Source organism: Dermochelys coriacea, chromosome 4 (genome assembly GCF_009764565.3).
Source record: "Dermochelys coriacea isolate rDerCor1 chromosome 4, rDerCor1.pri.v4, whole genome shotgun sequence".
NCBI lineage: Eukaryota > Metazoa > Chordata > Testudines > Dermochelyidae > Dermochelys > Dermochelys coriacea.
This window is the reverse complement of record NC_050071.1, coordinates 27723771-27751726: the sequence shown is the minus strand read 5'-3', so window position 1 is coordinate 27751726 and position 27956 is coordinate 27723771. Positions and strand designations below refer to the sequence as shown.

General features: G+C 39.4%; 1 protein-coding gene across 15 annotated transcripts in view; it reads right to left on the bottom strand.

The window, feature by feature from the left end:
- Window positions 1-27956, bottom strand: part of RAP1GDS1 (Rap1 GTPase-GDP dissociation stimulator 1) — a 171251-nt gene that overhangs the window by 27867 nt on the left and 115428 nt on the right. For 11 of the 15 annotated variants that reach the window (XM_038400650.2, XM_043513660.1, XM_038400654.2 and 8 more), the window contains 6 exons: window positions 26078-26224; window positions 15834-15962; window positions 11407-11532; window positions 2437-2580; window positions 2029-2160; window positions 1363-1497 (listed from right to left, as the gene is read on the bottom strand). In XM_038400650.2, the coding sequence (XP_038256578.1) occupies window positions 1363-1497; window positions 2029-2160; window positions 2437-2580; window positions 11407-11532; window positions 15834-15962; window positions 26078-26224 (813 nt within the window). The remainder of the gene's footprint in view (window positions 1-1362; window positions 1498-2028; window positions 2161-2436; window positions 2581-11406; window positions 11533-15833; window positions 15963-26077; window positions 26225-27956) is intronic. The other 4 variants (XM_038400657.2, XM_038400659.2, XM_038400660.2 and 1 more) reach the window with 1 other exon arrangement.

Below are 27956 nucleotides of genomic sequence, written 5' to 3'. Positions count from 1 at the left end.
ATTGATCCCCATCTTCTCCAATTTAACTAATAATTCCCCATATGGCACGGTATCAAACGCCTTACTGAAATCTAGGTAAATTAGATCCACTGCGTTTCCTTTATCTAAAAAATCTGTTACTTTCTCAAAGAAGGAGATCAAGTTGGTTTGGCACGATCTACCTTTTGTAAAACCATGTTGTATTTTGTCCCATTTACCATTGACTTCAATGTCCTTAACTAATTTCTCCTTCAAAATTTTTTCCAGGACCTTGCATACTACAGATGTCTAACTGGCCTGTAGTTACCCGGATCACTTTTTTTTCCTTTCTTAAAAATAGGAACTATATTAGCAATTCTCCAATCATTCGGTACAACTCCGGAGTTTACAGATTCATTAAAAATTCTTGATAATGGGCTTGCAATTTCAGGTGCCAATTCCTTTAATATTCTTGGATGAAGATTATCTGGGCCCCCCGACTTAGTCCCATTAAGCTGTTTGAGTTTCGTTTCTACCTCAGATATGGTAGTATCTACCTCCATATCCTCATTCCCATTCGTCATGCTACCATTATCCCTAAGATCCTCTTTAGCCTTATTAAAGACTGAAGCAAAGTATTTGTTTAGATATGGGGCCATGCCTAGATTATCTTTAACCTCCACTCCATCCTCAGTGTTTAGTGGCCCCACTTCTTCTTTCTTAGTTTTCTTCTTATTTATATGGCTATAGAACCTTTTACTATTGGTTTTAATTCCCTTTGCAAGGTCCAACTCTACTCGACTTTTAGCCTGTCTCACTTTATCCCTACATGTTCTAACCTCATATTTAGGACTTGGCTGGCCCACTACCTTCAAAGACGATTACAAACATTAACTAATCCTAATGGATCAAATGTCCTGATAAGCCTTCTCTAACGCTAACATCTGTGGTTTATCAAAGCTCTGAGAAATTACAGCAAGATATGGTATATTGGAGAAGTGAACAGCAATCTCTGCTAAGATGGAAATCCTAGGTAGGATCCCTCATTAGCCAGAGAAAGCCCAAAATGATGCAGAACTGTTGCAGAGCAAAGGGAAGTGACACTGAGGTCTCCACAGCCTCCTGCATATTGCAGAGCCAGACAGCACAGCCCCTCTCTCCGTGGAGTGCAGGGTGGATGTATTGTGGGACAACAGTGGCAGAAACATAGGCAGTGGGTCTGTGACCTGGCCACCAAACCCTCCCAAAAGATGTAGAAATGGCCGTGGCCTAGCTGCACAGATGCTCCCTGGCCTGCCTCCAGGTTGGCTGGGGACAATGTCATCCCGCACATTGTTTCCCCTGGGCTTTGCAGTGGGAGCCGGAATTCACCCTGAGAGATTAGCAGTGCGACGTAATCCTTACCAGGAATAGCCAGGTTTCTGAGTGCACTCAGTGCTGCATGCTGCACAGTTACATTTCCATCTTCCACATGTCTGTCTAGTAGATCCATCAGCTTTTGAACTATCCCATTATCCACCATATGGATGCAGTTTCCATCTGCACAAGACAAGATGAGTTGCTTGTATGCTCACAATAAATCTTAAATGGGTACAAGAGCTTCTCAGTACGAAAGTGTAATTTCCCCCTCTTCCAAATTTTACAGTTCAGGTAAAGTGTAGCATCGGACCACCATTATCAACTTCAATTACAGGAACAATTACGCATTTACAGTAAAGGAATGGGAAATAGAGAAGAAGGTAAAAATTGAAAACTCCAATAGCATAATACAAATATATATTTGAAAAGTGCTGATTGAGGTAGGATTTACTAGAGTTGAAAAATTCCTAAAAAAATGATAATGATTTTTTAGTAATGTGTCTGAATCTTCAATGTCGAAAAAACAGAATTCTAAAAGCAGGGTTAACACATCTTTCAGAAATCCTGAAAAGGTGTTCAAAACTACCGATGCTATCCTAAACCAAATTATAAAAATCCCACCATAACACAGGCTTGATTCATAGCTATATAGAAACAGCACATTGAAAGGGTGCAAACAGGTAAACATAAGCTGTGATAGCATATTCTTACCATTTCTTGCAAAATTTGCAATAGCCAGTGCTCCTGCAAGCTGTAGCTGATGGTTATTGGAAGGAATCCATGAAAGCACCCTTTGGAAGACGCTGCCTTTTCCTCCTTCAAATAACTTTTGCATGGATTCATCTTGAGGCAAAAAGTGTAGAAAATCAACACGCAAAAGAAATGTTAGTTCAAATTCTTCCCTCTGTTATATCTGTGTAACTCTATTGACTTCACTAGAATTACTCTAGATTTACAGTGGTGTAAGAGTACAAAATCTAGCCCACTGAATAACTAACTAGCAAGTCCTTAAAATAATTGTAAAAATGTGTTTTATATATTAAAAGTAACATTAAACTGTAAAATGTGACATAGGTACCCTGTTCTGCTTTGCAAAATATACTAAGATACTGTACTCACCTCCGAGTAGTAGTAAAACCATAAGATCAGAGGCTGTTTTAAGCTCAGCTATGTCATCCTCTTTGTCACTGTCTACAGTCTTCTGGACAATCTCAAGTAGACACTCAACCAGGCCTGCTTCAACCAGCTGCAGTTTAATGATATCTAAAAAATATCACAAATACAATAGTCATGATCGTGATAGAAGTACGGTCTCTCTCTCTCTCTCTCTCTCTCTCTCTCACACACACACACACACACACACACACACACACAGAGAGAGAGAGAGAAGCTATATTGCATAAATAGGGAGTAAGGGGAGCAGACTTCCATCTATCACCTACTTTAGCATCTGTCTCAGCCATAGTAAAAATAATCTGATCTTGAAAGGACTAAACACTATAGATTTTCTTGTTTCAAGTTACATTAATTGCCAGGGCCAAATTCTGTTTTTGTTACATCAGAAAGACTCTACTGATGCCAAATTAGTGGCACTCATATAACTGAGAACAGAGCTGGGATCCCAGTGCCCAAAAGCAGTTTCTGCTCTGCCTTATAGGTAGATAATAATGTTGCTGCCCGTATTCTCAACAACATGATAATTTGTAAGAAAGAAAAATATGAAGTGCTTTAATAAAAGACTGAATTCATCTGGAGATGTGAAAAACACTTGAAAAGCAGTGGCAGATGCCCCTTGCATTTCACACCAACCACAGACAAATACTGAATGATAAATAAGACAATTAAATCAATACTATGTAAATAACTCGCGGCCACACTCTAAAAGATTTATTTGGTTCGATGTGGTCAACCAACTGTATTTTCAAGGGATGCTTGCTCTGCAAGGCATCGTCATATCTTTCTCTAGCAATCGTCTACTATTCTGTTCTATGATTAGTTAATATTTATGTTAGAGTCACACCCAAAGGCCAGGCTGTTGTGCCAAACACTAGGTAACACTGCAGTCTGTCCCTGCCCCCAAGCATTTACTATGTAAAGGCTAGATTTGTGGCTTTTAGGCACAGTTGTAAGTAAAGGGTGGTGTCTACATTGCATCAGTAGGCTTTGAGACTTGAAGACACCTGAATTACAGCTATGCCCCATGTTCCTCCTTGCACTCCAGGGAACAGTAGTTTGCCACTAGCCAATACCACAGGTCAGCTCAGCAGTGCAGTCTAGCTAATTTCACCTGCTTCCTGTGCACCTTCTCCATGGGTGGGGAGTAAGTAGGCATGCAGCTCACTCCTATGTACCCAGACCCAAGGTCTGAGCAGACCATGTAGGAGTGTAAGGGGAGTTCTTACTCCCTTGTTTGGGCGCAGATTCCAAGGCATAATCTCTCTTTATGAAAAGAGCTTGAAGATATTTGAAAATTCTGAAGACGTCCTGACTGACAAAGAAGGGAAGAGACTCAGTAAAATGTAGCTTTCTGAGTGTCATCCAGGAAAAGTGAGGAAGCTGGCAGTCCTGCTCATGGCACTCTCCTCAGGTCCCGTCTTACACTGTATACAGTACTCCATACGTGAGTGTAAGTAAGCTCTTTGGGGCAGCACCTCGCACGGTCGGATCCTGGTCTATGATTGGGGCTCCTAGATGCTATTGCAATATAAATAATAAATAATAATTATTAAAATATACTGAGATCCCTTCCCATAGCCAGGCATAACAGAGTGAGCTGTGGTTAAACCTCTTACTTTGGAATTTGCTTGCTTTTGTCTCTGTGTCAGAATCCAGGGCTGTGTGCGGGGATGTCTGCAGAAGAAGGAATCCCACTGGGCTACTTCTCCAGACTCAGGGTTGCAGTGCTCAAGCTGCTGTGACTGCCTTCACCCCCTAACAGGAAGTATACTTGGCTCAGCAGATCTATGTAGTCACAGATCCACCAGCTCTGCTGTTGCTCTGGCTTGCCCTCAAATCACCTCATCACATTTGCCCTGGAGCCCCCTTGGAACTGTATACCATGATTTTCCAGGGTATGAATCCCCTGTGGAGGATCCTTGCATGCTGACCTCCCACCTCAGGGGGCAGAATCACACAGGTTGTGCTGCATTAGGTTTCCCATAGGCCTTGGACAGCAAGTTTCAGTGCTAAAATTTCAGAACAAAACGTGCGGCTCTGAGGCTCTGTTCTTGTCTTTCACATGCAGAAACCCCACTGACTTTAATGGGAGTTGTGTGTGTGTGTGTGTGTGTGCGCGCGCGCGTGCGTGTATATATATATATATATATATATATATATATATATATATATAAAAACACAGGGTGAAATCCTGGCTCCACTGTAGTCAATGGCAAAACTCTCATTGACTTTGGTGGAGCCAGGATTTTGCCTATTACATTTAAGGGTATTTCACTGCAGCAAGAGCAGGGCCAAGGCCAACTTCTGGTAGTTGAATTGGGAGGGAGTTTTGTTCCTTGCTCATGGATAATCAGAAATTACTAGTTTGAGTAGCAGCCATGTTAGTCTGTATCTGCAAAAAGAACAGGAGTACTTGTGGCACCTTAGAGACTAACAAATTTATTAGAGCATAAGCTTTCGTGGGCTACAGCCCACCTCATCAGATGCATAGAATGGAACATATAGTAAGAAGATATATACACACACACACACACACACTTGGAAGTTTCCATACAAACTGTAAGAGGTTAATTAGTTAAGATGAGCTATTATCAGCAGGAGGAAAAAACTTTTGTAGTGATAATCAAGATGGCCCATTTAGACAGTTGACAAGAAGGTGTAAGGATACTTAACTTAGGGAAATAGATTCAATATATGTAATGACCCAGCCATTCCCAGTCTCAATTCAAACCCAGGTTAATGGTATCTAGTTTGCATATTAATTCAAGCTCAGCAGTTTCTCATTGGAGTCTGTTTTTGAAGCTTTTCTCTTCCAAAATTGCCACCAGTAAATCTTTTACCGAGTTGCCTGAGAGGCTGAAGTGTTCTCCTACTGGTTTTTGAATGTTATGATTCCTGATGTCAGATTTGTGTCCATTTATTCTTTTGTGTAGAGACCGTCCGGTTTGGCCAATATACATGGCAGGGGGCACTGCTGGTAGAAGGCATATATCACATTGACAGATGTGCAGGTGAATGAGCCCCTGATGGCGTGACTAATGTGATTAGGTCCTATGATGGTGTCACTTGAATAAATATGTGGACAGAGTTGGCATTGGGCTTTGTTGCAAGGATAGGTTCCTGGGTTAGTGGTTTTGTTGTGTGGTTGCTGAAGAGTATTTGCTTCAGGTTGGGGGGCTGTCTGTAAACAAGGACTGGTCTGTCTCCCAAGATCTGTGAGAGTGAGGATTGGTTGTAAATCTTTGATGATGCACTGGAGAGGTTTTATTTGGGGGCTGAAGTTGATGGCTAGTGGCGTTCTGTTATTTTCTTTGTTGGGTCTGTCCTGTAGTAGGTGACTTCTGGGTACTCTTCTGGCTCTGTCAATCTGTTTCTTCACTTCAGCAGGTGGGTATTGTAGTTTTAAGAATGCTTAATAGAGATCTTGTAGGTGTGTGTCTCTGTCTGAGGGATTGGAGCAAATGCGGTTGTATCTTAGAGCGTGGCTGTAGACAATGGATCGTGTGGCATGGCCTGGATGGAAGCTGGAGGCATGTAGGTAAGTATAGTGGTCAGTAGGTTTCCGTTATAGGGTGGTGTTTATGTGACCATCGCTTATTAGCATGGTAGTGGTCCAGGAAATGGACCGCTTGTGTGGACTGGTCTAGGCTGAAGTTGATGGTGGGATGGAAATTGTTGAAATCACGGTGGAATTCCTCAAGGGCTTCTTTTCCATGGGTCCAGATGATGAAGATGTCATCAATGTAGCGCAAGTAGAGTAGGGGCGGTGGGGGACAAGAGCTAAGGAAGTGTTGTTCTAAGTCAGCCATAAAAATGTTAGCATTACTGTGGGGCCATGCGGGTACCCATTGCAATGCCGCTGATTTGAAGGTATACGTTGTCCCCAAATGTGAAACAGTTGTGGGTGAGGACAAAGTCACAAAGGTCAGCCACCAGGTTTGCCGTGACATTATCGGGGAGACTGTTCCTGGCGGCTTGTAGCCCATCTGTGTATGGAATGTTGGTGTAGAGGGCTTCTAATTCCATAGTGGCCAGGATGGTGTTTTCAGGAAGATCACCAATGGACTGTAGTTTCCTCAGGAAGTCAATGGTGTCTCGAAGATAGCTGGGAGTGCTGGTAACGTAGGGCCTGAGGAGGGAGTCTACATAGCCAGACAGTCCTGCTGTCAGGGTGCCAATGCCTGAGATGATGGGGCGTCCAGGATTTCCAGGTTTATGGATCTTGGGTAGCAGATAGAATACCCCGGATCAGGGTTCTAGGCATGTTCTGCACAAATCTGTTCCTGTGCTTTTTCGGGGAGTTTCTTGAGCAGATGGTGTAGTTTCTTTTGGAAACCATCAGTGCGATCAGAGGATAATGGCTCTGTAGAATGTGGAGTTCGAGAGCTGCCTAGCAGCCTCTTGTTCATATTCCAACTTATTCATGATGACAACAGCACCTCCTTTGTCAGCCTTTTTGATTATGATGTCAGAGTTGTTCCTCAAAAAGAAAAGGAGGACTTGTGGCACCTAAAATTTATTTGAGCATCAGCTTTTGCGAGCTACAGCTCACTTCGTCGGCTGAGGCTGTTGATGGTGTTGTGTTCAGCACGGCTGAGGTTATGGGGCAAGTGATGCTGATTTTCCACAATTTCAGCCTGTGCATGTCGACGGAAGCAATCTACGTAGAAGTCTAGTCTGTTGTTTTGACCTTCAGGAGGAGTCCACGCAGAACACTTCAAAAGCTTATGCTCTAATAAATTTGTTAGTCTCCAAGGTGCCACAAATACTCCTGTTCTTTTTGCAGAAATTACTAGGCTGAATTCTGCTCTCTTATTGAAATCAATGAGGCTTAACGGAGAGGAAGGATGATCTTGTTAAGGCATTGAAGTGGCATCTTGGGTCTGCTCCTAGCTCTACAAGTCTTCCTAATGTGACCTCAGGGAAGTCAGTCACTCTCCATTCCCATGGGTAAAACGGGGTAACAAGTACTTTCCTGTCTCACAAGTGTTGTGAGGATATTTCAGTTAGTGTTTGTGTGGTGCTCAGAAAATAGTCATTGGTGCCATAGAAAATTCTGAACATTAATAAATAAATAATTGAGATCACAAGTTACACCAATGATGACCTTGGCCCATTGTTTTAGGTCTTTTTAAAGCTCTGGGGATTTTGGAGGTTGCTTTTCATGAGATTTGGAAATGGACTGTGGCATAGGGTGGTGACTGGAGCTGCCAGCTTCACCTATCTTGAAGAATCAGTGGTCTGACTCTCCCCATGTAATGCTTCTATTTCAGTCACTAGGTTTTGCTGCATGAGTGAAAATTCAATGTTTCCAGCAGAGCTACTGACCTTCACGTGAACTTTGAGACAGGCCTAGGAATGTTCAGCTGGGAGTGTTTTAAAAATTGGTACTTTTGTACTGAGCTACTTTAAAAAGTAGGGCGTTTCCGTGGATACAGACTACTAGGTTGCAGGTGTGTTGTGATTAGAATTGGAAACCACTGCACAGGGCCTTTCAATAAATGGACTGACTGTGCCTGTACTTAATTTAAATGTTTCAGCTCGCTGACATACTACCCACCACCACATTTAGATGTGGCTGAGCAATACAAGGATGGCAGACTCACTGTTGTGACAGACATCAGTGTGTCTTCAATTAACAGTGAGGGGCATAAATGCTGAGCACACTACCTCCTCACCTGCATGAAGGGATGTTATTTTCAATAGCACAGAGCCCGCTCTGTCTTACTGTGACTGCAAAACACAGCCTTTGAACAAAAACTCAAGTATCTGCATTACAGATATAACTTATGAAAACAGCAGACCAAATTCTGCTGTCAGACTGAAAAAGGCAAAAAAAAAAAAAAAAAAAAAAAAAAAAAAGTCAACCATTGCTTGTAACAAAAGACAGTCTCTGGCAAAAATACACATTTCTTAATGTTTGGAAAATAAAGACCCAAATTTTGCTTTGATTTACATCCTGTGAAACCCACTAGTAAACAGGGTGGCACAGCGTGTAATCTGGGAAAGAAGTTGTCCCCAAACATGGAAAAGAGCACAGGATTCTCTTAAGATTTTTTTCCTTTCAAAACAAGAAGTGTGTGGGGGCATACATTTGGCACTCATGAATAGTAGCACTGGCTAGAGTTATGCATGCAGTGGGCAGGTACTGAGTGATCCTCCAAACACAGATCTGCCGCACAGCTCGGTCCTCACCTACTCCACCTGATACCTCATCCCTAGGCTCCACTCAAGCATAGATGTTAAATCATACAAATTGTGCTGAATTTTCCTAGGGATGCAGGCATGTTCAGAAGGGAGTAAGCTGATCCTGAACAACTCTTTTGCATTTACAACCAAAACAGAATTTGAACTCAAGTCTCCCCTGAGACTAATGTATTAACATAATGAATATTAACTACAAGGGGGAAAGAACACAAGCCAAAATAGGAAAACAACACGTTAAAGAATATTTAGATAAGTATTCAAGTCTGCATGGCTGATGAAATGCACCCTATAGAACTTAAGGAATGGGCCGAAGCCATCTCAGAACTGTTTGTTAAAGATTCTGTTTTAGAACTGCTGGAGGATGGGTGAGATCCCGGGGGAGTGGAGAAGGGCAAACACCGTACCCATCTTTAAAAAAAAAAAAAAAAAAAAAAAAGACGACCCCAGGAATTATAGACTAGTCAGCTTAATTTTGATACCTGAAAAGATACTGGAACAAGTTACTAAGCAATCAATTTGTAAGCATCTAGAGGATAATAGGTGCTAATAAATAATACCCAATATGGATTTATACAGAACAATTCTTGTCAAACCAACCTAATTTTCTTCAATAGGGTTACTGGCCTACTGGATGGGGTGTGTGTGTTTGGGGGGGAGCTGTAGATGTGATAGTTCAGTAAAGTTTTTGACACAGTCCCAGTGCCATTCTCACAAGCAAACTAGGGAAATGTGATCTAGATTAAATTACTATAAAGTGGGTTCAAAACTGGTTGAAAGACCATATTCAAGGAGTAGTTATGGATGGTTTGCTGTCAAATTGGGGGAACATACTAGTGAGGTCCCAGAGGGGTCTGTTTTGGGTCTGGTACTATTCAATATTTCCATTAATGATGTGGATAATGGACTAAAACAACCTTATAAAATCTGCAGATGATTTCAAACTGGGAGAGGTTGTAAGAACTTTGGAGGACAGCATTAGAATTCAAAATGGCCTTAACAAATTCAACAAGATGAAATTCAATAAAGACAAGTGCAACATATACGCGTAGGAAGAAACCATCAAATGCACAACTACAAAATGGGGAATAACTGGTAGGCAGTAGTACTGCTGAAAAGGATAAGAGAGTGATAGTAGATCACAAAGTGAATATGAATGAATAATGTGATGCAATTACTAAAAAGGCTAATATCATTCTGGGGTGTATTAAGGCATGGGAAATAATTGTTTCATTCTACTCGGCACTGGTGAGGCCTCAGCTGGCGTACTGTGTCCAGTTCTAGGCGCCACACTTTAGGAAAGATGTGGACAAACTGAAGAAATTGCAGAGGAGAGAAACAAAAATGATAAAATGTTCAAAAACCTGACCTATGAGGAAAAGTTAAAAAAAACTGATAGTCTTGCTAAAAGAAGACTGAGGGGGGGAACTGATAAGTCTTCAAATGTGTTAATAGCTGTTATAAAGACCATGGTGATTAATTATAGTTCACTGGAGGTAGGACAAGAAAGATTTAGATTAGATTTTAGGAAAAACTTTCTAACTATATGGATAGTTAAACACTGCAATAGGCTTCCCAGGAGGTTGTGGAATCCATCATTGGAGGTTTTAAGCACAGGTTAAACAAACACCTGCCAGTGACAGTCTAGATACACTTGGTCTTGCCTCAGCACAGGGGACTGGACTAGATAACCTCTCAAAGGTCTTTTGCAGTCCTACATTTTTATACTTTCTATGATTAAACTATTACACTGCCATCTCCAGACCTTGTATCTCATGGACAGCCCTGATCTTTGGCTTTACAATTTAAATATCCTTATACAAGAAAATTTTCAAAATAAATATGACCAAAATGTCAGTTGTTTAAAAAAAAAAAAAAAGAAAAAAAAAAGAAAAAGAAATCACCTACTTGTGTTGTAATGATCTAGGAGAGCTGGGTTTGGTTATCAGTCCTGTTCTTTCATTCCTCAAGGATTACACAACTATGAAAGAAGGTCATGTAGCCCTTGAGGGGGAAATGGAGTCTCTTATGTTGTTTAGGAAAATCCTTTCAGCTAACTGAAGGGGTGACAATAACAGGCTCCCAAAGGAGTCTCATCCAAACCTCCTGAACCAAAAGATGGTGTTTAAAGCAGAGGGCCAAGAGTAAAGTAAAGAGGGTGACACCCTGAAAAAGTGCCACAATTTAAATCGTTATTTAATAGTAACTAGAACATGATATTTATAATTTTATCAAATAATTAAAATAAGTATGGCAATAATACTATATTCGATCAAATGTAATTATACATTGAAATACTTATAAATCCACTATAGGAAAAAATTTATATTCAAATCATTTCACAAACCTAATAATCCTCATAAAGCCCTGTAACATACAAAAGTTGGTATTAATTTTCCAGTTTGAAATACAGAAAAACTGAGGCAAGAAAGACATAGAAGGAGTTGATGTTAAAGATGGGACCATGTCCCAGGAATTGGTGACACCCAGTTGTATGCTTAGGCTGCTAGGCAATATTCACATTACTCTTCATCTCCAATTGCTATCAGATGTCTCAATTAATATGGCTTCCACAGAAAAGGTTAAATTGCTGAGCAAGGTAAAGTATGAAATAATTACTGACAAGTTGGCTATTTTTGAAAAGCTGGTGTACAAATAAGGAAAAAATGAAAATTACTGTACGACAATAAAAGATGATCAACTTCTCACCATTTTCTGCCAGAGGAGCCAAAACTTCAAAAATCATCTCTTTTTTGTCATGTTCTATTTGTTTCTTGAATAGTTTTACAATCTCTTCAGCAATATTTGTGTAGGCAAACTGCTCTTTGCTTGATTCTGTGAAATAAAAAGGGCAAACAGAGTGTAAACAAACCAAATCAAACTTTTCTTTCCTCTTTATTACCAGGTTTATTCAGCACAATGGTTAATTGGGCTAACTGCTCTTCACAGACAAGAGCAATACACTTCAATACTTACACTTGTCACTAAATGAAAAGAAAAATGTCTAAGACTTTAAGAAAAATGTACTGACCTGAATTATTAATTATGGTCAAGGCTATTAAAACTTTTGCACCAGCAGAATATAAAGATATCCATAGCAACAGTAAAATTACAAAGATATAAATTAAGAGTTTGCCTTCAGACCAAAAAGAAAAATTATACATCATGTACTGAATTTTCTATTGCCGAGATAAAGGGTCGGCTGGAGATCATTAATATTTACATGGTTGCATGCTGGTAGCGTTTACTTTGGAATATCTACACACTGAAGCCACAAAGTCAGATTCTCTCTTGTGCTATGGCTGCTTTAAGCCACATCCCCTGCACATAGCAGTTCTAAAGGTACCATAGCTGGCCACAGGAGGATCACCAAGTGGTGTAGAGTCAACATAGTGACTCTTCCCCTCTGGCTGCAGTGTCCAGTAGTAAAGGGGATGTGGTTGGTGTTGACCAGAGTCCCAGCAATCCCCAGCTACTGTAATGGCCCCCTGAGGCCATTGGCAGATGGGATAATTTACAGCAGCTTTCAGGCTGCTCTAATTAGCACACTGTTGTCCTAGGATTCGGAAAACACCCCTCTGCCCAGCACTGTGCTGTGCGCTCTCAGATGAAGATCTGGGCCTCAGCATGCAGATTATATTCTTTTTTCACTTAAAATGCCTGGGTACAGAATGGCTTCTACAATGGATTTCGATCTTAGTATTTTAAAAGGGGAAGGTCAGATTTTGACCTTAGTTACACCAGTGTAAATCTGGAATAACTCCATTGACACCAATGACATTATTCTGGATTTATATCCATTTAATTGTGATCAGAACCTGACTCCACAATCTAAAATCTGGGGAGAGGAAAACACCGACTTCTCTGTTAGTTCTGTCCATTGATCTGTATCTTCATATCTCTAAAGAGTAGCATAAATTTAATTTCTTGAGGTCATTCATGTTCCACTGAAATCATAAGAGTTTTGCCATTGACTTCAATGGAAGCATGATCAGGACCTTGAAAGCAGAAATACTTAAATGACGAGCTGCAGGATTGTGTGATCCTTCCAAAGCATGCTAAACTCTAGATTCCAAAATCTCCTGTACTAAAATGGCAATTTCTGCCTCCAAACATCTTGTGAGGCTTCTAATGGGGTCATCAAGTACACGAGGATAGTTTTTAGAAATCCCAACACTGAAGTAGCAAAACAGTACTGTCTGGGCCGAGGCTATATTTCACATATGCTTGCAAAAATATAAATAAATAAAAACATGTATTCGCTTGCCACCGTTTAAACCTGGTTTTTAACCCCTTAACTTCATTAATTATAACTCAGCATGTTTTGTCATTAAAGTATCTTTGCCTAATTCTTTAATCTGCTTCATTCATTTTTAAAACTATCCTAGAGACTAATACTACTGCATAGCTTTTGTATCTGACCTGAGTAAAATACTCTCTTGGGGTTACTCTTTGACTCTCTCTAAGTATAGGTAGTGTTTTCTGATAGCCATATTTGAGTTCTGCAGTGAAATGTGCCCCAATCTAAAATGCTTCCAGTTGGACTACTGTCTCAAGCAGCTTTCTTCCAGTCTCTAGATGTGCAGCTGCAGCTATGCAAGAAGCCATATGGCTCATTGACTTCAGTGGGCTTTGGATCAGGTCCATGCTGCAATATTCCCTCAATAGGATTTTCCATTTGTCCACAGAAAAGGGAGCTACTTCCCAGCTCTTGACACTGTGTCTTTTTCCCTTTGATCATGTTGAGGAATTTTAAGAGAAAAAACATTTTAGGACTTACAGGTTCACAGTTACTCATTTAGAGTTAAATTTCCATAAAAGCCATAAACCCAGCCTCAGTTTTTGCCCTGGCAGTTGACTCTAAATGAAAATGATAGTATTTACACATCTGACAAAGAGAGCTTGTTTTTAAAAAGCGTGGCACTTTAGAATTCAGAGAGCTTTCTTAGAGTAGGGCAAGTTTAATGCCTCTCATTCCATGAGGAAATGAGCGAGCTGCCTAATTCTGAGGCAGCCTAACTTACCTGAGTTCAATGAACCACTGTACCACTCCCACCACCCCTCTTATGCCTACAAATAAATTGGTAAATTAGTAACACCTATTTTTACCCTATCTCCACCCTTTTTACTAGGCTTGTGCTCTACTGTAACACGGCAGAATGGGAGTTTTACATAATGCTAAACAAGGGAGTTAATTGCATTATGCAGGGTCTCCTTTATATTATTGAGAGGTAAGGACCAAAGAATAAGATCCTATGGTTACAAAGCAAAATTGAAGTATTAAAGTTATCCTAAGACTTTCTAGTGCAATTCTGATATGGGATTAAATTATTAAAAGTTACATTAAGTTATTGCCAAACTGTGAGGGTATGTCTACATTGCGATAGAAAACCCGTGGCACTGAGTCCCAGAATCTAGGCCAGCTGACTCTGTCTCACATTGCTTGGGCTGCAGGGCTAAAAATTGCAGTGTATACATTCAGGCGTGGGCTGGAACCCGGGCTCTGAGATGCTTACCCACCTCATGGGTTCCAACACAAGCCTGAACGTCTATGACCATACTGTGGGATCTTTTATTGCAGTGTGTACATACCTATTAAGACCTGAAGATTGTACTCAACATATTCATTGTGCAGGTACAGCAAGAGTAGCACTCATGCAAGTTTCCTTTGCATGGTTCTGCCACAGTGTCTCAACCCTTATCTGAACAAACCTAGACCACCTCTGATGATGGGAAAATAGTTCAGTCTCTATGTTCATTCAGCCCTGGGGACATCAGTGGAGAGATTAGCAAAGATTATTAATAATTAATGCTATTATTTATTTATCTGTATTGGGCTAGTACTGAAAGTCCTCAGTAAAAATTGGGGCCCATGTGTGCTGTGTAACGTACACTCATATAAAGACATCATCCCTACCTGAAGAATTTATAATTTAATATTTGTCATTAGTGTCAATTATGATAGCTCTTTTGTTGTTATATGGAAACTTGTCCACCAGAAGCAGTTCGGAAACTAATACACTGGGCTTGATGCAGGAATTACTGGGTGAAACATTATGGCCTGTGTTATATGCATGGTTAGACTAGCTGCTCATAATGGTCTCTCTTGCCTTCAATGCTATGAATCTATGAGCTATCTAATAATTTCAGGCCACCAAATGGCTATCAGATGCTGCAACTTCCAATTACTTTGCCTTGGTCTGAAAATAAAAAAACCCATATAATCTATTGTTAATATCTCAAACCGTCCAGCCTTTTCAGCACAGCAATTTTATCACGGTTTCTTGGAATACTGCTATATCCCTTAGTAAACACAAATCATAGGGCTACATGTGCAGGTGATTTTTTTGCATCAGGACAGAATTTGGGCCCCAGTTCTTAAAATGCCTGGAACTCAATTGATATTCTACAATATCACCAACAGGCAATGAATGAATAATAAAATATAGAGCCAAATGCTATGTTAGTTTACACTCCATACAATCCTACTGAAAGCGATGGTATTGTACAGGTGAATCAGAGCAGAATTTGGGCCACAGAGCTGACCAAAATGTGATCTGATCAAATTTTACAAGCTTCTTCTAAAATGCAGTTGTGATTTCATCTGCCAAGCTTACATCAACTTTCTTCTTGCTTGTAATTATTTATAAATGCAAGTATGTAGCCTAGAACATTTTTAACGGTATATACTCTTACTGGTGAGAGACAAGCTTATGAATCGAGTCTGTCCCCATTCCCATTTGGGGAATCTTTCCTTGAGCCAAATTCATTCCTCATTTAATTTTAAGTGGAATTAAACAGGGTCTGAATTTGGCCCTTTGCCACAGGTTCACACTAAGTAACAATATTCAAGGAGAGAAACCTAGATAATTTAAAATACACATAGTTACATTAAATACATTTAACATAAAATGTTAGTTGTATTAAGCACCCAGATGAATTTAAGTTGGTTTAAACAGGCAGACGACCAGCTATAAATTCTAAAGAGACAATAAGCAGAGCTCCCAGGCTTTTTATTTTGCATACATTTAGAGGACTGAAAAATGCGGTTAAAATTAATTGGTTTAATCTTAAAACAACAAAAAATCTTTGTTAAACAATTTGACAGTTGTTTGGGGTTACAATCCTGGACTTACCAAGTTCTGCCAAATTGCCAAATGCAACAAGGCACATTTCAGTCAGAGCTGCATTTTGGCAATGAATGCCCAACAATTTCACTAACGTAGGGATAACGCCCATATTGATAAGCTGAGATTGCAGGGTATCTATACAAAAAGAAAATACAATGACAAGTTAGCATTTCTGTTTGCAGTACTGATCTCCTTTGAAACACAAACATATTTTTCACATTAATGCTGGAAAAATCATTAAAATATCACACACGCAACTTCTAAGCTTAGCAAAATTTAAATACCTATTCTATCTACTCCTTCTCTTTTAGGGCTGATCCAGCCATGGGATATAGATCCAATACCTTCTTTATCTGGGCATGGGATACGCTCCCCAAAATTCCCTCTTTGATCTGGCCAGGGAGTATGCCCTACATGTCCAATTATTGAAAGTTTTGTATGCATCTCCCATGGCAGGAATGGGACCAAAATAATTTAGTTGAATAAACAAAATAGTATGAGTTCACACAGTTCAGTAGATTAAATATATACTAGGCTTGATTTGGAGCCCAATTACACCAGTGTATATCAGAAGTTTATTCCACTGAAGTCAACAGAGTTACATAAGTGTAAAATTGGTTTATCTGAAATCAGAATCAGGCCAATGTTTCTAAATAGCACTCTCTCTTAAAATGTGTGTGTGTGTGGGGGGGGGGGGGAAGAATGAATATATATAGTCATTGAAATATACATGAAAAGCTATATAAATACATGAAGTCATAATGTAGACTATGAGGAGCTTGAGGAAAAAGAAAATGTAATAAAGACAAAAACATGGAAGTTGGAGAAAAGTTCTTTAAAGCCATGGCAATAAAATCCCTTTCCAAGAATGGAAGTTTACAGTATTTACAGATAAGGAAGTTAATACTCCTAGATGTCTGCAACAGAAAGATGCTTTATGATAGTTAGGAAGAAACATGACTTTTTAAATTAAAAAACTGATTATTTATAACATTTTTTTCTGTTAAATGTTTTATCACACAGCAAAGAAGAGAAAAACATATTTGTTTCACATTTGAATAGAATGAAGTAAACATGGACATACCATATGCTAGTTGGCAATTTCCCTGAATCTTTTGATTTCTAAGACATTTAGCTATATAATGGACTTTTTTTTAAAGGGCTTGATTCAAAGCCCACTGAAGTGAATTAGGTTTCTCTTTAATTAGGACCTGATTCTGCACAACCAAAATCAGTTGGAGATTTTATTTCTAAGAGAGCAGAATGAAGACCATAAAGAATTGCACAGATTTTACAAACAGCTCAAAAATATTGGGCCTATCGGATGTGGTGCTCTCTCTCACATTCTGAGTTAGAATTTGAAAATCAGCACAATCTTTAAAAGAAAAGCTATTTATAATTCTCACATAACAAAAGTTATTTATTAATTTCCTGGAATTTGTGTTCATAGTTTCTCTCTTCAGTATAAAATATTAGTTTGTTAATTATAATAATCAATAATCATGTGCACAAAATAAGCAGATGGCCACTTCAACTGTTACAGATTAATGAAGGTGATCAGGAATCATTATAATTGTGGCTCAGCATCTGAAATCAAATAAAATTGTGTTACTTACCAGTAACTGAATTTCTTTTATTGGGTTTTCTGTTCCAAAGAGCCACATTCTCTTTAGGCATATATGAGAGCACCACCTCAGACATTATAGAGCTGTTGAAGTTGTCAAATTTCAGGTAAGTATACATATGCACTAGCGCATGCATTGAATGTCATTTTACCTCCAGACTACGAGTGTGTCACTATCACACCCTCCTTCGGTTCCATTGCAAGCTGACTGTAGTTCTCAATAGAAAGGCAGGTGGGATAGAATGGATCTGTGGGGGAAATGAGCCAATAGGAGAACTCCTGTTGCTGGTAAAAAACCTATTGTTCTCCTTAATTTGGGATTATCCTCCACAGATTCCTACTCTTTGAAGATTCTAAATCATTGTTCCTGAAGGAAGGAAGGGTTGAAGAACAGGGGAAAAAGTGACAATATATTCTCCCCTGGGTATTCAGTGTCTGAGGAAAAAGACAAAGTGGAAAGGACTGGATAAATCCTTTGAGAGGAAATGGGCATCCTGAGGACTAATTTATTTTTATGGAAGACGAAGTCATATATCTTTCAGCAGGCCTTGCAGCTGACTGACATTATTGGCAGTTGGGATGACCAGTAAGGAAACAAAATAATAGGAGCATGGGACCAAAGACTGACTTACGTATGGACTGAAAAAGTCAGCCTTGTATCTGATTCAGTACCAAATTCCGCTCCCGTGGAGTAGGAGGCTGGCTCAACTAAAAACAGGGACGTCATTATAATTTACGTGGCCCTAAACTGTCAGTAGGGAGGAAATTCAAGTATAGATATTGTTCTCAGCTGGAATTTGTGCAGACGGGAATTATTTTCTCCTTTGCCACAGAGCAATATAGGATTAGCTTGTGAATTGCAGAGAATGCATGGGATTCAAGCATCTCCCTTGCCTTGCTTGTAATTAAGTCTGGGCCTGCTGTAGAATCTCTAATTTTCTAAGATTCCATTTAGTTCTGTTACTGTTAAGAATATGAAGTTGTCCCTGATGGCACTAGAAGGCCAGGCTCTAATGGCCTAAATTTAGGAAAATGCTTTTTCTTGAATTTGTGAGTGGGATCCTTGAAGAAAATGAAATTAAAGGTGAGTTGTTGATGCTTACGTTCAGGGGATACCTTTGAGAAGAAGATTCTCCTAACCAAATTTAGTCTCTAGTTGATGCTCTGGGATGATGAGGGAGAGGTGCAATAGCTGAAGAAAAGAACGCTCAACTTCTCCTTTGACAAAAGCCCTGGATCACTTCTTAGTTCCAGAGACTTTTGAAACCTAGAAGTGGTTCAGTCTTCAGATCAGTAATTAAGAGCAATAATGTCAAGCAACTAACAGCAATACTGAGGCTCTTCTGCTGATGAACACAGACTGGATAATTCAGAAACATCAAACCAACGTTCCACCAGTGTGTGATCCAGAGTAATAGACACTGTGTCAATGTGTGACAGACACAGGGCTAAATTCAGCCATAGAGTAAGGCAACCTGACTTCTGCTGAAGTTCCATTGGCTTACATTGGAATTAAATTTGAACCATCTGTCTTAACAGGAAGCACAATTTTTAAAGCCTGAAGGCTTTTTCTTACTCTTAACATTTATCCACAGCACATACCAACTCAAAGTATGACAGTGTTACATGAAGTCACAGTGACAGCAAATCCTACATGTTCTATGAGGAGGAAAAGCACAGTCGTGTGCGGTACAGATGCAGATACAAGGAGATATGCGGCAATCAATACATGCGCCAGTGTAAACAATTACCTACCTAAAACTTGAATTTCAATAGCTCCGTGCCCTTCACATGACACACATGGTAACTCCAAAAAATGGGATCTGGGGAGAATATCCCAAATTGAAGAACTTTATTTTGTGAATTTGAGATTAAAATATTAATTTAGGTTAGGCCAGGATTCTGGGTAGAATTTCCAACAATCTTAAAGATCTAATCAATGTTACTGATGGAACACTAAATGGAAAATCTGTCTCATGCAAGATTGTGACAAATTAATTTAATCCCCAACGAATAGCTGCTGGTATTCAACATGTCAATATTAATTTTTAGATAATATACTTAAAAATTAAGTTATATAAAATTTAAGTGATAATTATTGTTCCATTATTATAAAAAATATATTTCACCTACTTTTAAATTCACTGAGCTACTTTTCATTTTGTATAAAAACACAACAACATTGTTTTTGACTATATTTAAGTATCTTTACAGCTGCAGGCACAATTAACATTTTTAGCTGTGATGCAAATGAAACACAAACCACAGCAGGCAAGAGAATTAGCAAAGGTAAGTCTTAGAGAGAAGCGTTACTCGAATATTGATTACTATTAGGCGCCATAATGATTATACCATCCATCTCCCCTTCATTCCTGGTATAGTTACAGTTTCTAGAGAAGGACAAGACATGTTTTTTAAAAAGCAGAACATAAAATCAACCCAAAGAATTGATTCCAATCACATACTGACTGAGAGTTTGCAAGATTAAGAGAGGCTTAGCTGTTGTATAACACAACATCTAGATATATTTTACAAAGGCACTGAATGAAAGACAAATTTGACGGATTAAAGTTTAATCTGAAATTAAATAAGAAATTAATTTATAAACAAAAAGATTTTATATATAGATTTATACGCACATGTATACACACACACACACACACACACACACACACTATCCACTTCATTTCTTACCTATAACTTCATTGCCTAGGAAACAAAGTACAATAGGGGTGGTTCTTTCAACAACTGTACATGCAAATTTTACTAAAAGCATCTGGAGAGTGCTTTATAAATCTCAGAACCATAATTAAAATTAATTACCCAGTTTGCAGTATGATCCTGCAAACCCTTACTTACATGAGTAGTCTCAGCTCACAGGAGTATGTGGTTAACAGGACTACTCGCATTAGCGAGAACTATTCACATGAGTAAGAATTTGCAGGATCTGGACCATGTTTTTCCATTCCTCCCTCCGCCCCCATACATATACACAGAAAGAAATATAGTGACAGCAGATCGAAGGGGGCGGGGTGGAGGAAAATGCTGAACTCATTAAAAGGTGCCAGCTACTCTGGACCCCCATTGGAGTTTCTGTGATTTATAAAAGTCAGATTTCTGCCCATTCTTTGTCATGTCATGAAGGAAAAGCTCTACAAACACATATGGCATGTTCATTTTATTTCTAGTTGTACATGGAACGTATTTTGCACTATTAGTCTTAAGATGCAAGGTGAAGAGGGGAGCAGTTTATGTCAGATCAAGTTCAGATAGTAAAATAAGACTGCAGCAGAGGGAGTCAAGATTTTCAAGTGCTGGTAGAAAGTGAAGTCTCCCATCAACAGAAAATTCTGACTTCTAGCACCAAAGGGTTAATAGCAAAATAATTTTAGTTTCTAGGATACATTTGAAAGTGCAATGAGAGATGGCAAATACAAGCTCCCTTGCATGTCCCTGTGACCCATGAAAGAATGAGATACTGAGAGGAATACAAAGAAATATTTGAGAAACAGCATGCCTAAACACAAGCAGGCCACATTCCTTTTATAATAAACAAGGACCATACACAAGATTCTTAGCTTGTGAACTTACAGAACAATGTTATGAATGGAGTTACAGCTGCAAGCTAAACCAGTTCATTTGGTCAAATTAGACCGTTCTAAATAAGCACGATGCATAAAAATTGTAGATTTTGCTTTTTCTAAAGTAGAAAAAATAACTGTATATAGCTAGGTCTCCAGTTACCTGCTTTGAAAAATCCGTATGTGGTAAATAACTTAGTCCAACAACTTGAGATAAACTCCGCTTTAGATAACTTCAGCAATGAGTCTCTCGTATGCAAAAAATAATGTAGTTTTGGTTTAGAAGCTATTAGAAACTGAGAATATTAGCGAACTGAGAATGCTGCATATTTTAACAAAAGGTTTAAAATAAATAATCAAAATAATTTGCATGGTTTTTAACCCATAAAATGCAAATCATAAAAAAACCTTGTTAAGATATTCACAAGTAGTCAAATGCAGCTCAGACCCATATGTTTTGTAATTGTTCTTTGTTGGACAGATAGTAGAATGTGAAAGAGTGTGAGTGATTAAAAACATGAAGGGAACATCACAGTTCCCACCTGTAATTTTGTAGCACAGCAAGGTAAGTAGGAAATGGTAAAGGAAAGAATACAACAACAGGCAGAAGTGCTCCTTCCAAGGCTGGGAATTTGCTTTCTAATTATTTTCCCATATTCTTCTCTTTTAGCTTGGTCTAGGTTTTTTTTTTTTTTTTTTTTTTTTATAAAAGATAGTTACACACAAGCAATGTAGGATCAGACATTTATGAGTAAATGTTAAGAACGATATCCCTCCTTTTGTGGGCACAATTTGTGCAGGCACAGAATGAAATTGTGTATGCAATCCGAGTAAGTGCCCTTCAAAAAGAGGTGCAAGTCCTCAGGTCTGTGCCCAGAGTTCAACATACGGTGCAAAAATACAGCTGTATGTTTTTTGGGCTGAAATTGCCTCCCACAAAAGGAAACCCCCACCCTTCTGAAAACAACACTTTATAGTCTTCGGATCAAATTTTCAAAGTAGGTCACATGGGACACCTGGAAAAATGCACATGGCCCCTCAAAACAAAATATGTCCACAAGCAAACAGGAATTTTGAGAGAGCAAAACAGGCCAATTACCCATTTATACATGCAATTATCTGTGTGAACGCCAATGAAAGGTTATACAGGCCAAAGTATTTACTTCTCGTTGGAAAATTTGGTCCTCTAAGTCATTTCTTCATGTTAATTTGGCAAATTATTTAGGGCCCAATCCAACACCCACTGAAGTCAATGGACAGACTCCAACTGGTTTCAACTGGTGTTGGATCAGGCCCTTAGGCTCATGTCAAGATTAAAGCTCTATTAGTACTGGCTAAAGCCAAGAATAGTGTGGCTAGTGTACACTCATTGTTCTCACGGGAATACATGTGAAGTTTATTGACTGCATCCAGTTACAGAACCGATTTTCTTTCTGGATAGAAGTAATTCATTCTATATTTATAATTGTTTAACTATTTAAAAGCTGTTTAACTTAGATCTTACATTCTTCTTTGAGCGCTTGCTCATGTCAATTCCATTCTAGGTGTGTACGTGCACAGTTATCTGAGACTTTTGCCTTATTGGTATCTGTAGGGTCGGCTATGGCGCCTTCTGGAGTGCCACACTCATGTGTCGGTATATCAAGCGTGACGGCCATACGCCCTCTCAGTTCCTTCTTACCACCCATGGTGGTTGGTCGGAGCACCTCTCTTCTTTGCTTCACAAGTGGTCAGCGGTTCTTTCCCTTTCGATTTTGTGTGTTACAGGCTCGGCCCACATCCAGCAGGTCCTACTGGGTAGAAGAAAGCCCTCCACTAGAGCAAACTACCTGGCCAAATGGAAACAATTCACGTGCTGGGCCTCGGCCCAAGGGGTTAGGCCTGACTGCAGAGAGGCCTCTCGATCCTGGACTACCTTATGCATTATCAAGCTCCAGAGCTTCTCCCTTTCATCAATTAAGGTACACTTGGCTGCCATATCAACTTTTCACCACCTGTTCCAGGACAGGTTGGTCTTCACTGATAACATGTCCAGTTTTTGAAAGGTCTGGAGCAAACCCTAGGTCCAGGACCCAGTCCCTCCGTGGGACATCTGGTGCTTGCGTGGCTCATGAGAGCTCCCTTTGAGCCTTTGGTGTCCTGTTCCCTTCTTCTGTGCTCTTGGAAGGTGTCATTCCTGCTGGTGATAACTTCTGCCCAGAGGGTCTCTGAGATTAGGGCACTTACCTCGGAGTCGCTCTATATGGTGTTTTTTCAAGGCTAAGTCCAGCTGCGGCTGCATCCAGCTTTCCTACCCAAGGTAGTTTCACAATTTCACATGAGCCAGGACATATTTTTGCCAATCTTCTTTCCAAAGCCTCACAAGTGTGAGGAGGAACATAGGTTGCACTTCCTGGACGTCAGAAGAGAGCTAGCATTCTATATTGAGAAGACCAAGCCATTTCGCAAGTCGACACAGTTGTTTGTCGCAGTGGCAGATAGGATGAAAAGGTTGTCCAGTATCCACCCAGAGAATTTCATCTTGGATCACCACCTGCATCTGATTTTGCTATGATCGGGCAAAGGTACCTCCAACCGCAACTGTAACTGCCCACTCGACTAGGGCACAAGCTTCAGCGGCAGCCTTCCTGGCCCATGTGCCAATTCCAGATATCTCCACGGCCACCACCTGGTCGTCCATTCACACGTTCACATCTCACTATGAGCTTACCCAGCAAGCCTGAGATGACTCTGGCATTGGTAGAGCAGTATTGCAAGCCACACGTCTGTGAACTCCGAGCCCACCTCCAGGATACTGCTTGTGAGTCACCTAAAGTGGAATCGACATGAGCAAGCACTCGAAGAAGGAAAAACGGTTACTTTTTTGTAACTGTTATTCTTTGAGATGTTTCAGAGTAGCAGCCGTGTTAGTCTGTATTCGCAAAAAGAAAAGGAGTACTTGTGGCACCTTAGAGACTAACAAATTTATTTGAGCATAAGCTTTCGTGAGCTACAGCTCACAAGATGTGTTGCTCATGTCCATTCCATTACCCGCCCTCTTTTCCCCTCTGTCTGAGTTGCTGGCAAGAAAGAACTGAGAGGGAATAGGGCCAGCGGAGCCCGATATACCAACACCTGAGTGTGGCACTCCAGAGGGCGCCACAGCCGACCCTACGGATACCGCTCAGGCAAAAGTCTCCAACAACTGTGCATATGGGCACGCACACCCCTAGAATGGAATGGACATGAGCAACACATCTCAAAGAACAACAATTACGAAAAGACAGGTAATGTTTTTTTGTAATTCGTTTACCCAAAGAAGAACTCAGTGGAGCCTGGTCACTGAAGCAAAAACAATAAAATACCTCTAGACAGCAAAAAGCTCTGTTTTTGGATTTGTCTATCTCCCTAGCTATCAGAAATAATGGATGCCCCATTAGTCCAAGTTAATGCAGGGGAATCTAGAAATTCAATTTATAGGTAGGAAAATTTATTCATCTCAAGACACTTTACAGTGAGAGAGAAAATAATGAGATAACACTTCACAGAACGGGATACAATACGAGTCTCATAAAGACAGCAGGGCAAAACACTGCAGAGAAACTGTGTGGAGTAGAAAGAACAAACTGTTTAATTTAAGAGCAGCAAGGAGGTACTGTAAATAGATATTTTTGCATAATATTAGGCTAAGAGTAGAGATAAGGATGGCAAGAACAAGCAAAGGGGAGAAGAGGTTGGGAGGTTAGTTACATGGATGACTCTCAAAGGAGAGAGTTCCAGGTGGTTGGGACTGCAAAAAGCAGGCAAACTATTCTCAACCAGAAACAAATTACAGAGAAGATTTTAAGATGAGAGACCAGTGGTCAGAGGAGAAGGTGGATAAAAGATCGAGAGATTAAGTCCAGGGGACATCCTGAAAAGTAGGACAATTTTGGCATGAGTTTGGAAAGTGTGAGAGTTATCTAAAGACATAAAGAGCTTCATCTCAGGCACTCTGAGAATGTTACAGTAAGGAAGCTAGATATTCCCATGTTGGAACATTTCAATTTAGGAAATGCGCTGGACTTGAGGGAGCAATTTGCTTGGCTAAATTTCCAATTCATGGCATTATGGGGACATGTGCACATCCTGGAACTACTTAGCTCTACTCATTTTTGCCTTTTTTCCCCCACTTAATGGGTACAACTTTCAAAAGCTGGCACATTTGAAAATATGCATCAGTAAATTGCCTCACTTGCAGGCAAACAAAATGTGCACTCAGATACCCATGTGTGTGTATAACTCCTCTTCTTAGAAGACTATATTTGCTTAGATTCAGTAATCAATGTTTTTTCATGTTAAAAAACGTCCAGTTATGTACCATTTTCCCTAAACCTCACCTTCCTACCCCATCAAAGTCCCTCAATTTATTATTATTGAATAGAATGAATAGACACTTATTTACTATTTGCAGATATTAAGAGTGTTATACATGTATCTAAATTACCCCCCAATTATATGAAATATAATAACAAGTGCTTTTATATATACAAAAAGAAAAGGAGTACCCGTGGCACCTTAGAGACTAACAAATTTATTAGAGCATAAGCTTTCGTGAGCTACAGCTCACTTCATCGGATGCTCACTGTAATGTAATGTAAATGTAAAAGTAATGTAAGAGAAAACTGTCTGGTATATACCTATATTTAGGTAATCGTGTTTAAAAAAAAGGCTAAGTTAGATGACAGGGATAATTTTCACATTTAAAATTGTAGTACCCTTTTTTGACTTAATGCAACCTGATTTTTCTCTGGAAAGGTATTTTTTCCAGTACAGTATCATAAATCAACATGTACCCCTTTTAAACATATAAGTAAATACATAATTCAAGATGCTTATACAAACTTTATACAGTATGCTTCTATTTTTATGGTATTGTGAATCTGTACAGCAGGAGCAACTAATATTTTGGGAGCATTTACTTTTAATAAAAATATCAAGTTTACATATAGAATTGAGATATTTGGTTGATTTTTAGGTTTGGAGTTCTTCTGGCAGACATAAAGCAAATTTTCAGTGGTGTTTACCATTCTCATTGCTATAGTTCATCAGCATGCCACAAAAGACAGTCAAGAGCTTCTCATTGGCTGGATCTGTTTTACTGCACAGTGACCTTAAATGGTCTACTACAATCTGTGCACCACCTGCATGGTCAACTGCACTCCTGCCCTCATCTGTAAAACAAAGAGTTAAATTTAAAAAAATAAAATAAAAAACCACCTTAGAGTTCCAAACATAACCATAAGCATACAAAAGGAGACGTTCTTAAACAGAGTTAAGTGTAATCCCTTCAGCGATGTCAAATTAGTTTACAAGGCCACTTGTGGGCCAGATTTTAGAGGACCAGTGCTAGGAAAAAGAAACCATCCTACAACAAAAGGATTAATTAGCTGGTACTAATACTTTTATAAATAACAAGTTCAGTGTCTGAGTCAGAGTCACATGAGGTAATAATTAATAATACTTTGAACATATGTAGCATTTTTCTATTGAAGGATCTCAAAGCACTTTACAAACACTAATGTGTACACCATTGGGAGGAAGTTGTTCTAGCCACTATTAAGATTGATAAATGGAGGCACAGAGAATAAAGTAACTTGCTCAGTTCTACACAGCAAATGAAGAACAGATCCAAACACATGATAGGGGATATAGTAAGGATCTTGTTTTCCAGTCACCAACTCTGTTCATGAGATCCCACTGCCTCCCTCCATATTCTTTTTGCTTTTCCACCCTAAGTTTAAAATCACTATGAAGATTTACTCTGAATTTCTAAGAGGCTGAAATGCTCTGAGCCTTCATGTGTAACATGTCAAATTCTTCACATCAAACTCTCTCTCTAACTAATCAGCTTTTTGAGCTCCAGTGTAGGAAGCAAAGAATAAGGGTGCTTTATTAGTGTTCAACCCTACCACATTTTTTCTCAGGTTGGTAACCGGTGGCATACAGCATTTGATATTCTGAATAGTTGGTTCCCAAAAGTAGACATGTCAAGATGGGTTATAATTAGAGCCCCTTGGAAAATTTTAATGAAAACAAAATCCTGATGAAAAAGCAAAAATGAAGTTTTGCACAAAAAACTTTAAAATGGTTTAGTAGCATTTTCCCTTTCAATTGTAATTGATTTCTTGGGCTCTCTCTCCCCATTCTTCCACCCCACTGAGTTCTTGAGAGCCAGGCTGCAAGGTCTTCTCCAGTATCTCCTCCTCCATACACTCAATATGAAATGAGATTGCTCAGATTCTGAGAATGGATTTCCACTGCTGCAAATACTTCAATCTTCTGTAAAAGAGGTTTTAAATCATTTAGTTCTTGTTGACAAGAATTCTATAAAAGCTCGCTTTGGTCTTTCGACAGGGTATTCAGTAAAGCAAAGAGGAGAAGGCTGAAGAAGGGAGAATGAACTTTTGGTGGTGGGCAACAAAACAGCTGGTCATCTCAGGTTTTCATTTTAGCACCACATATATGGTGTTTTGCTGAATAACAATACAGTCACACTGGATACAGGCACAGTAACAAAAGAAGAAGAGTAACACTACTATGAGCTTCTTCTGTGCTGATTAATGCCTTTGGAGGAATGATTCATACCAACCATGGAAATTCTCTTGGAAAACTGAAATTTAATCTGTTTGGGAATCAAACCAAGTGTGCTTGCAGGGCTAAATCCTATGACAAGCAAGGAACACAGAAAAAAGGATATCTAAAACAAACAATCTCCATACCCTGTTGAAGTGATGAATGGAGGACTGAAACAGTAATGAAATCCCTGTCCAATGTAGTAAGACAAAACAGGCTTTATTAGGTGCCAGATTGGTGGACACATTTACTGAGCCAGCCGGGAAAACACTTGGCTGTACGATTCAAACATTTTTTTCTTTATATACCCAATTCCTTATACAGTGTCTT